Raw genomic sequence first — 8672 nt, forward strand, 5'->3', positions numbered from 1 at the left:
CCTGCCATGTGATGCCAGCAAGCCGTCATACTCTCAAAGAGGATGATTAAGGCGTGAGTGGATCAAGCCACCACGATGATTATCTATGCCTATTATCGTTTCCCTAGATTCCAGGCAGAGTCCGGTGCATTCCCAGAAACCCCAACGCCGCTCACTTGTAAGGATCGCGCTCCTTTGTCGAATGTCTCCGCGAGGCAAGCTTGGGGATGCTTGGTGTGGACGGGGCACACACGACTGAGTGTGGCGGCCGACCCGGCTTGCCCCGTGGCAGCTGGCAGTGGGTGAGCCGGCAGAGGTCTGCACCGTCCCATGCCCACACAGCCCCCCGCGTGGTCCCCGTGCCCCCACTGTGCCCGCTGCAGCCAGGCTGCCGGCGGAACCCCCCATGGACAATAAAGGACGAGCTGTCCCCTACGGCACCGGCTGCGAGGTCTTTTTCTTCCCGCTCGCGCTCCCCCCACGCACTCCCAGAACTAATCTCTCCCAGGTTGCCCTAGAGGAGAGGTCGGGGTGGATCTTAGTGTGGCCCCTCACCTGTCGTGGGTACGTCAGATGCTTCTCCAAGCCGGCAGCCAGAAGAAGGCGCAAGCCGGGAGCTCAGAGGGAGGCCACGCTGTCAGGGACACACGGCACCGTGTGTCGTGCGTGTAGGAAGACCGTGCAGGGACAGAGCAGGGCAGACGTCCTTGGCCATGATGGGGGCCCGCCTCGGGGGGCTTCCCTCCCCTCCTCCCAAGCAGCACCTGGGAGCAAATCCAGGTGGGGCGGCAGACTGAGGCTCCAGGGAGCCCTACCCCCTCCACCAGCCAGCACCCGGTGTCCCCCTCTCGGCTGCCCTGCGGCACTCCTCCTGGGCGTCCCCAGCACAGCCTGCCTCGCCCCCTCTGGCCCGGGGGGCGGAGGGGAGGGTCTCCTGGTGACCTGCTCCTTCTCCCTCTCAGGCTGTGGGTGCTGCAGTGAGAGCTGGGCTGTGAGCCCCCCAGCCGGTGCTGCCCCGGCAGGGAGAGCGGAGGGCTCCCCTCCCACCGTGCGCACGCTGTGTGCCCTTCCCTGTGGCTGGCCGGAAAGGTCATCCACGTCAGGAGACGTGGGATCCTCTGGAAAACGGGCAGTTCATGAATGAGGAAGGGGAACCAGTCAGTGCTTGTCCCGAAGTCAAGGGAGACCATCGCACCCCCAGGCCGAGGCTCCCGGCCTGTCCTGTACGTCAGGCAGGCGCAGCGAGGGCCGTCCCCCTGGGAACACCGCTGTGGGGGTCTGCCTGGCTCCACGGGCTTCGTGCCTCGTCTGAAGCTGGAGTCAAGGCCTGCGATACTGGGGCCTCGGTGCTAGAGGCGGGAGGGGCAGCAGAGTCTTCCCACGCGGTCTCCGTGCGCGTGACGGCGTTGCCACAGGCCAGCAGCTGCAGACAGCACACATCTACGAACTTCCGGTTTCTATGGTCCCGGAGTCCAAGCCCCGCTTAGCTGGGTCCTGCGCTCGGGGTCCTGCAGGCTGCAGTCGGGGTGAGAGCCGGGGCTGGGCTCTCGTCCTCTATCCAAGTGGGGAAGGGGCTGCTAGCTGCCCTCTGCCCTTGCTGGCTGCATGACCGAGGGCTGCTGCGTCCTGCTGGCCACCCTCGGTGCCCTGCCGCAGGGGCCTCCCCAAAGGACGGGTCACGAGCCAGGAGCTTGCCTCATCCAGCCAGCAAGGAGCAGACTCCCAGCAAGACACGGTCACAAACGTAGGTCACGTAATGACGGAGTGAGCGCCCATCACGGTTGTGCGTTCTACTGTTGCACGTAAAGACAGGCTGTGCCCACCCCCAAGGGGAGGGCATCACACAGGACCTGGGTTCTGGGGGACAGGGCCACCGGGGCCATTTTAGAGTCTGTCCGCCACAGGCCAGAAGGCACCGCATCAAGGCAGCCGGGGGGCCTCTCGAGCCTCATCCAGCTGGGTCTCCCATGGGGTCTGCTTTGGAACAGGCCTTCGAGGCTGCCACCGGGCTGTGGCCACCGGCCCCTCCCACTGGCGATGGCCGCTGGGCCGTTGGCTGTGGCTTTGTACCTGCCGTCCCAGCACGGCCTGGAGCACGGAGCCCTGCTAGCTCGTGGCTGACCAGCCCGGGGACAATGCAGCTGTGGGGCCGGGACCAGAGAGCAAGCTTCCACAGCAGCCCTGGAGAGCAGGGCGGGTCTGGGACGGTGTCTGCTCCTGACGGCTGTTGCTGGGCAGTCCGCGGGCAGGGGACAGGGGCCGTGGGGAGCCGCCACAGCGGCCCCGGGGCTTGGCTTGCCCAGTGCGGCCTGCGCACAGACCAGCTCCCAGAGGCCGTGGACACTGTGCAGGGCTATGTGCGTCCACGGCACCCTCTTCAGAACCTTGCAGGTCTGGGCCGGGGACCTTCCTCACTAATGAGGATGCCGACGTGTGGGGGCCCGACGGCAGCCCATCGGCTCACTCTGGGGCACAGAGGACTAGGGGGCAGGGAAGGGGCACCCAGGATGTGGGAGAGCTGGACCAGCATCCAGTGTCCCTGGGCCACTGAGCTAGCCCCAAGCTGCAGCCTCGGGTGTCCCCCAAAGGCCGGTGGGCCTTGGTCAGAAACCAGGAGTCCAGAGAGGCCAGGGCGTGCTGAGATGGCTTCTGATCCAGCAGAAGGGCCAGAATCCAGGTGTCAAACAGGACCCACATCCTGCCCCTGCAGGGCAGGTACCCGGACGCTTGCCGGGACAGGGGCAGCCCCAGCAGGTCTGTATTCAAGTCCCCACCCCAGCTTGGCGCCAGCACCCCACCCCCCAACCTCTGGCTTGAAACCGGGTTCTCTCAACACCTCCCCCAGTGTGAACCCCACTATGGTCCGGGGGGCCACACAGCAGCCCTGCAGCCACCTCCCTTCTCCAGGACCCGTCCCCACAGTCCTGGGTCCCCCCGTCCTGGCGCTTGCCCCGGCCCCACCCCCAGTTCCTGTGGGTGAGGACTGGGCACCGATAGACAGAGCAGCCTTGCCTGGCAGCCCCAAAGGGTCAGGGGGCAGAACTCCCACCGGGGGCCAGGAGGAGTGGCATGCTGGACTCACACAGACGGGGGAGGTGCTCGTGTATTTTAAAGGCCCCCTTTGTGGGTAGGGATTGTGGCTCTGTGGGTCAGGGAGGAGCATCCTGGAAGGCTGTCTGGAGGAGGCGGGGTCTAAGAGGGGCTGGTCTGGAGAGCCGAGGGCGAGCAGTCTGCATGGGCCAGGAGTTGGGAGGTCCTGGCCCTGAGCAGGGCTTGTGAGGACGGGCTGCTTGGAGCCCCGATGGGGGGACAGGCGGGGAGGCGCTGTGGGAGGCGGCCCCCACCGGGAGCTGCAGGGCCGGGGACCGGGGCCTAGCAGCACCTCAGCCCTGCCAAGCGCAGTCCTGGCCCCGGGCTTGCCCGTCCAGGCCCACGGCGTAGCGGGAGTCCCAGTCTCGCTCGAACAAGCGGCGCAGCTGCTCCTGCACGGTCGGCCCCGCTGGCCGGCTGCCGGGGGCCCTCTGGCTGACCACCAGGCCCACCCCCGAGGTGCTGCTGAAGTAGTCCTCCGACCAGTTGGAGGTGCCTGGGGTGGGTGGGGAGGAGGCCCTGCGTGACTGAGGGCCCGGTTGTGGGGCTCTGCCGCGGCTCTGGGGACAGAGGGGCACAGTGGCCACTCCGCTACCAGAAACTCCAGCCAGGGCAGCCCCTCAGAGGCACGGGGGCCAACGAGCCGTCCATGTGTGTGGGGCTCCATCCACATCCTCCCGGGACGGGTGTCCTGACTCAGTGTCTGAAAACTCGATGCCCGGGACGTCCCGCCTGCCCTGTGTCCTGCGCCCGGTCCTTAGAGCCCCACTGGAGACACTCACGCCCCTCAGCAGCCCCACTGCCCTGAGGGGCCCGTGCCCGATAGAAGAGCAGTGTCCCCTTCAGCACCCAGGCCCGGCCACGGATTGGGGGTCACGTCCCCCTTCTGTGGGTTTGTGTGGCCTCTGTGTGTCTTGTGCACCTGCTCGGCAGGCCTCGAAGACCCAGGGGTCCTGGGGCTGCTGCACTGGGTGCTCACCTATGTAGGCCGCCTTCTCTGTGACCATGAACTTGCTGTGGTTCACCCTGCTGAACGGGATGTTGGAGTGGTTTCCCACCGGCACAATGAAGACTTTCTTTGGGGAGCAGAGAGGGAGCGTGTCAGGAAGGGGAGGAGGGCCACCTCCCCCAGCTCGGCCCGGGGAGCAGGCCCTCACCACGTCCACCGAGACACCGGCCGCGGGGTTGCTGAAAGCCTGCAGGGACCGCAGTTCGGGGAACATGCTGGGGTCCGTGTGGGGCCAGCAGCTGACCAGCAGACGCACGCGCACACCCCTGTTGAAGGCCGCTGTCCGCAGTGCAGTGTCCAGTGCTGGCCAGTACCTGCGAGAGGGCGAGTCAGGGTCCTCGGACCGACGGGAGCCCTGCCTGCCAGCCGTGGGTGAGCAGGGGTGTACCAGGAGCTGCCCGTCCGCAGAGCGGGTCTCCACCCTCCAGGGCCACCTGGCTCCGGCCCAGACCCACCTGGGGGGGTGGCTGAAGCGCGTGGTGGGGAAATACTCCATCACCGAGGCGTAGATGAACTCCCTGGCACCCCCCATCACTGCCAGCAAGGCTTCCAGGTCCCGGGTGCGGCCATGCGGACAGAGCCTTGGTGGCGATGCCTGTCCAGGGGGAGAGGTCCCTGAGGGCACTGAGCCACTTGCTTTCTGGACCTGTGACCCCAGCACGCACCCACCCTCCAGCATGTGGGAACTTAGAGGAAGACAAGAGGTGCTGCCTGGGGAGGTGGGGAGAGAGCAGAGAGGGTCTACCTAGGGGCCTTGGGGCTGCCCTCAGTCTCGGCAGGAAAGCCTGGAAGCAGGCAGCCCCCCCCCAACCGGTCCGTGTGGGTCTGACTTCCTGGACAATGCAGCCCCCCCCCCCAAAGGCTTCTGTGCCTGCTCAGGCAGGGCCCCGCTGTCTAGAGGGCCTCCCCTGGCTCTGATGCTGGGTCTCCAAAGGCCAGCCAAGGGGTAGCCGGAGGCCGTCCTCCCACTCGCCCCGATGGAGGACCAAGCCGCCCCACCGCCTTCCCACCGCAGAGGGACAGAACCACTTGATGAGCTGGGCCTCCCTGGTCGCAAGCTGAAGCCCCTCGACCCCACCCACCAGTGTGCTTGGATCCCCCTCCCCGGATCACAGGACGCCCTGCCCCCTCCCAGGGCGCCCGTCTCCCATGGACGGCACGGCCGGCGTCCTCTCCTGGAGCTGGGTCTGCCGACTCCAGCCTGCCACTGGCCAGGGGACCACAGCCGGTCCTGGGTGCTGGCTGCCCAGGCCATGGCCCTGAGGCCCTGGCGGGCACTGCGGTGGGGCACGGTTCCCTGGGGGTCCGACAGGCCCCGTTGCCCCTCTTACGGAGAAGTAGGCAGTGGTGGGCACCCCGTCAAAGCGGCCCCGGAGGGGCTGGAAGCGGTTGATGTGGGATGAGAAGTTCTGAGGCCAGGCTCTGGGCAGCACCGCCCTTGGCGCCCCCAGCACCCAGTAGGTCTGGAAGGTCTTCTCCAGGTCGAGGGCCAGGTGGCTACAGTTGTAGATGACGGCGCCCAGCTCCTTCACCTGCGGGGACAGGGCGGCGGCTGCAGGAGGAGGCCCGAGGCAGAGCACAGCCCCCCACGCTGGCAGCCGGCCCACAGTGTGCTTGCAGGAAGCTACGAGGTGGGGGTGCCCGGGGGGCCCTGCTTGTCGTGAACATGGTGTTCCCATGATCAGAGCGATGCATGCTTGTTACCCCAAAATAGAAAATGCATAAAAGTCACTCTTCGCGTCCCTGTCCCGCGACAGACGCAGCTACCTTTCCCGCCACTGCTCTTGGACGGGTTTTCAGTGCGTTGCTTTTCCTCAAAGGGACGTCTGTTTGCAGTCTGCATGTTCCCTGGATAAAGTGACGGGAACACCTTTCCAGGGGCTAACCGACGTTCCACGGCGTGAGCGCGGTAGCGTGGCGGATTCCGTGACTTCCCGACCAGGCTCCGATTATGTGCTCGAGGCGGATGTGACCCCCGTGTTGCAGCCAAGGCCGCAGGGACATCAGGCCGAGCCCCCCGGGAACGCGGGCAGTGGACGAGCTCCAGGTGGGTCCCCCTCCCCTGGGCTCTACACTCACCTGCGTCAGGGCCCGCCAGTCCATGTTGGCACTACCCAGGTAGATGTGCCGTCCGTCCACGACCCAGAATTTGGAGTGCAGAACGCCCCCGGTGAGCTTCCTCATGGGCACGAACCGCACCTGGGCCCCTGGCAGGGAGGTCAGGACCGTGTGGTGAGCTGGCCCTTGGTAGGTGCCCTCTTCGCAGGGAGCCTGATTCTCCGCTATTTACAGCTGGGTCGGCTCCTTTACCCTAGGAGCAGTCGGCTGAGCCCGTGCCATCATCGTCCCCACTTTCCAGGTGGGGCGACAGAGGCATCGACTGGCCCAGGATCCCTCAGGGCAGCCCCGCTCCGGAGCTCGGGGTTATAGGGGCTGCTCCCCGGCTGAGCTCCCGGCCCGAGCCCACCCACGGGTCAAAGCTGCTGGGCTCCGTGGGGCCCTGAGGCCACCCGATGGTCTGCCCCATGGAGAATGGCACCCTGGCTCCTTGGAACCAGCCCCAGCCCCTGTGAAGCTGACTTCAAGCATGCTACCCAGGACCCCGCCCTCCCAGTGAACTAGGGGGCACCGGTGGCCCTTCCCAGCCTCTCCCAGGCAGCTCCGCGCTCCTTCCTTGTCCCGTGGCGCCAGCTGGTCAGGTGACATGCTTACCCCGGGCCAGGGCCCAGGACGGACGGGCACCTACCTCGCGCCACCAGGACCCGCAGGTCCGTAGAGTTCTTGGTCAGGGACGGGCTGCTGGTAGCCACGGCCAGGGAAATGTTCTTGTCCAGGAGCTGTGCCAGCTTCTGCAGAAGGGCCTCCCCCTGCGAGGCAGGCCAGCATGAGGGGTGACCCTCTGCCACCTAGGAAGGACCCAGACCTCTCCCGGGAGGCCACCCTGCCCACCCACAGCTCAGAGTCAGAGAGATGTGCCCTGGCACCAGAGGGGGCAGATGGCCTGCAGCCTCCAGGTCGGGGTGGGGAGGGCCGGGCCATACCGGCTGGGAAGACGAGTCATTGACCCCGATGTCAGGCCCTGTGAGGGACCAGTAGAAGGAGGCCACATGGATGCTCTCCTGGGCGGCGTCCAGCAGCTGCAGCCAGGCCTGGGCCAGGGGCTGGGCAGATGGGCTGCCGGCTGCAGAGGGCAGGTCCTGGGGATCTCTCCACAAGGACAAGCCTGCAGGAAGAGCCCCTGGGGCCTGAGCGGAGCACAGGCACCACCAGCCTGCCTCGCGTCCCCTGCTCCGTCCCCGCGGGCCAGGCCAGAGGGGTCACTGCCAACGCGTGGCCTGAGCCCAGGCCCAGGATGCATGGAGGGAGGGCCGACGAGACTGGACAGGGCAGGCGTGAGCCCAGCAAGCCTGCTGGGGACAGTGACACCCAGGGGAGAGCCAGGGGAAGAGCGGGGCAGATTAGGGGCCCGGGCCCCGCCCCAAACCCCGCACGGCCGCTGGAGAGCCGTTGCTCTGAGCAGAGATTGGGTCTGGGCTGCCTAGGGGTGGGGAGGCCTTTGGAGGTGGCCCACGCTGCCCCGAGGAAGGGCTGGACCGGGAGGTGGTGGGAGCCCATCTCGGGCTATGCGGGCTGGGCTATGTGCAGGCCTCCCACCCACAGCAGGAAGCGTGGGAAGGCAGGTGCGGAGCCCCTCGGAGCAGCGATGCCACCCCAGGGAAGGGAGAGCGGAGAAGCTGCCCGCCTCAGCCCAGGGGGCACCGGGCTTCACAGCCTTGGCGGAGCCCCCTGGTGGCAGCCTGTGTTTGCTGCAAAGAGCACCCCAAGTCCGCCCGATCCCCACCCCGCTCCAACCCATCCCCGCCCTGGGGCCAGCCTTCCCGGCTAGCTGCGTCTCCCGAGACGTGGCACAGGGCCGTGCTTACTCCGCGGGGCAGGACCGATGACGGGAAGCTCGGGAAGCTTGCGGAGGGCAGAGCCCACCGCCCCGCAGACCTCGCAGGCTCACTCACCGGCAGGAGTCTTGCGGCTGCTGGCCGGCCTCCCCTCCCAGGGGCTCCCAGGCCAGGCTGGAGCTGTGGCCCCTGGACCCAGTGGGTCCTTCCTCAGGGTGCAGCTGGCCGCAGGTGGGGGGAAGGCGCACTTGCCACAGGACGTAGGCAAGAGTCATGGCGCCGAGCCACAGCACGGCCAGCATTCCCAGCACCTGCAACTGGAGAAAGGGTGTCACCGCGGGTCCCCAGATGGCATGGGTGTGCTCTACTTCCGGGTGGGCTGAGGCGGCCCCTCCGGGCTGACAGAGACTGTCCCCGGCTCCCAGAGAGGGCCAGGCCTGCAGGGGGCCGGGTGGGCAAGGAGAGATTAGCACTGACAGGACCCAAGCCCACTGTTGGGGGGGTCAGGTGGCCTGGGGCTGTCCCTCGGGGCCCCCCGAGACAGGGGTAGGGTAGGTGAGGGCAGCCCACTGGTCTGGCTGGTTTCGTCCTTGCCGCTCTGGCACGGGGTCCTGTGAGGCTGCACAGCCCCCCACCCCCGGGCCCCCCGTTCTGCCGTGCCGCCCTTTCTGTCCTGTGGGCGGTGGGGCCTGTGCAGCAGG

General features: G+C 67.3%; 1 protein-coding gene across 1 annotated transcript in view; it reads right to left on the minus strand.

Annotated features, from left to right (window-relative positions):
• Positions 1–3064: 3064 nt before the first annotated feature.
• PLD4 (phospholipase D family member 4) overlaps positions 3065–8672 on the minus strand; it is a 9161-nt gene continuing 3553 nt past the window's right edge. The window contains exons 5-10 of the mRNA XM_040641315.1: positions 6158–6285; positions 5410–5610; positions 4534–4673; positions 4227–4392; positions 4049–4145; positions 3065–3565 (exon numbers count right to left, since the gene is read on the minus strand). Coding sequence (XP_040497249.1) covers positions 3363–3565; positions 4049–4145; positions 4227–4392; positions 4534–4673; positions 5410–5610; positions 6158–6285 — 935 coding nt within the window. The 3' untranslated portion in view covers positions 3065–3362. The remainder of the gene's footprint in view (positions 3566–4048; positions 4146–4226; positions 4393–4533; positions 4674–5409; positions 5611–6157; positions 6286–8672) is intronic.

Source organism: Ursus maritimus, unplaced genomic scaffold (assembly GCF_017311325.1).
Source record: "Ursus maritimus isolate PB19 unplaced genomic scaffold, ASM1731132v1 scaffold_25, whole genome shotgun sequence".
NCBI lineage: Eukaryota > Metazoa > Chordata > Mammalia > Carnivora > Ursidae > Ursus > Ursus maritimus.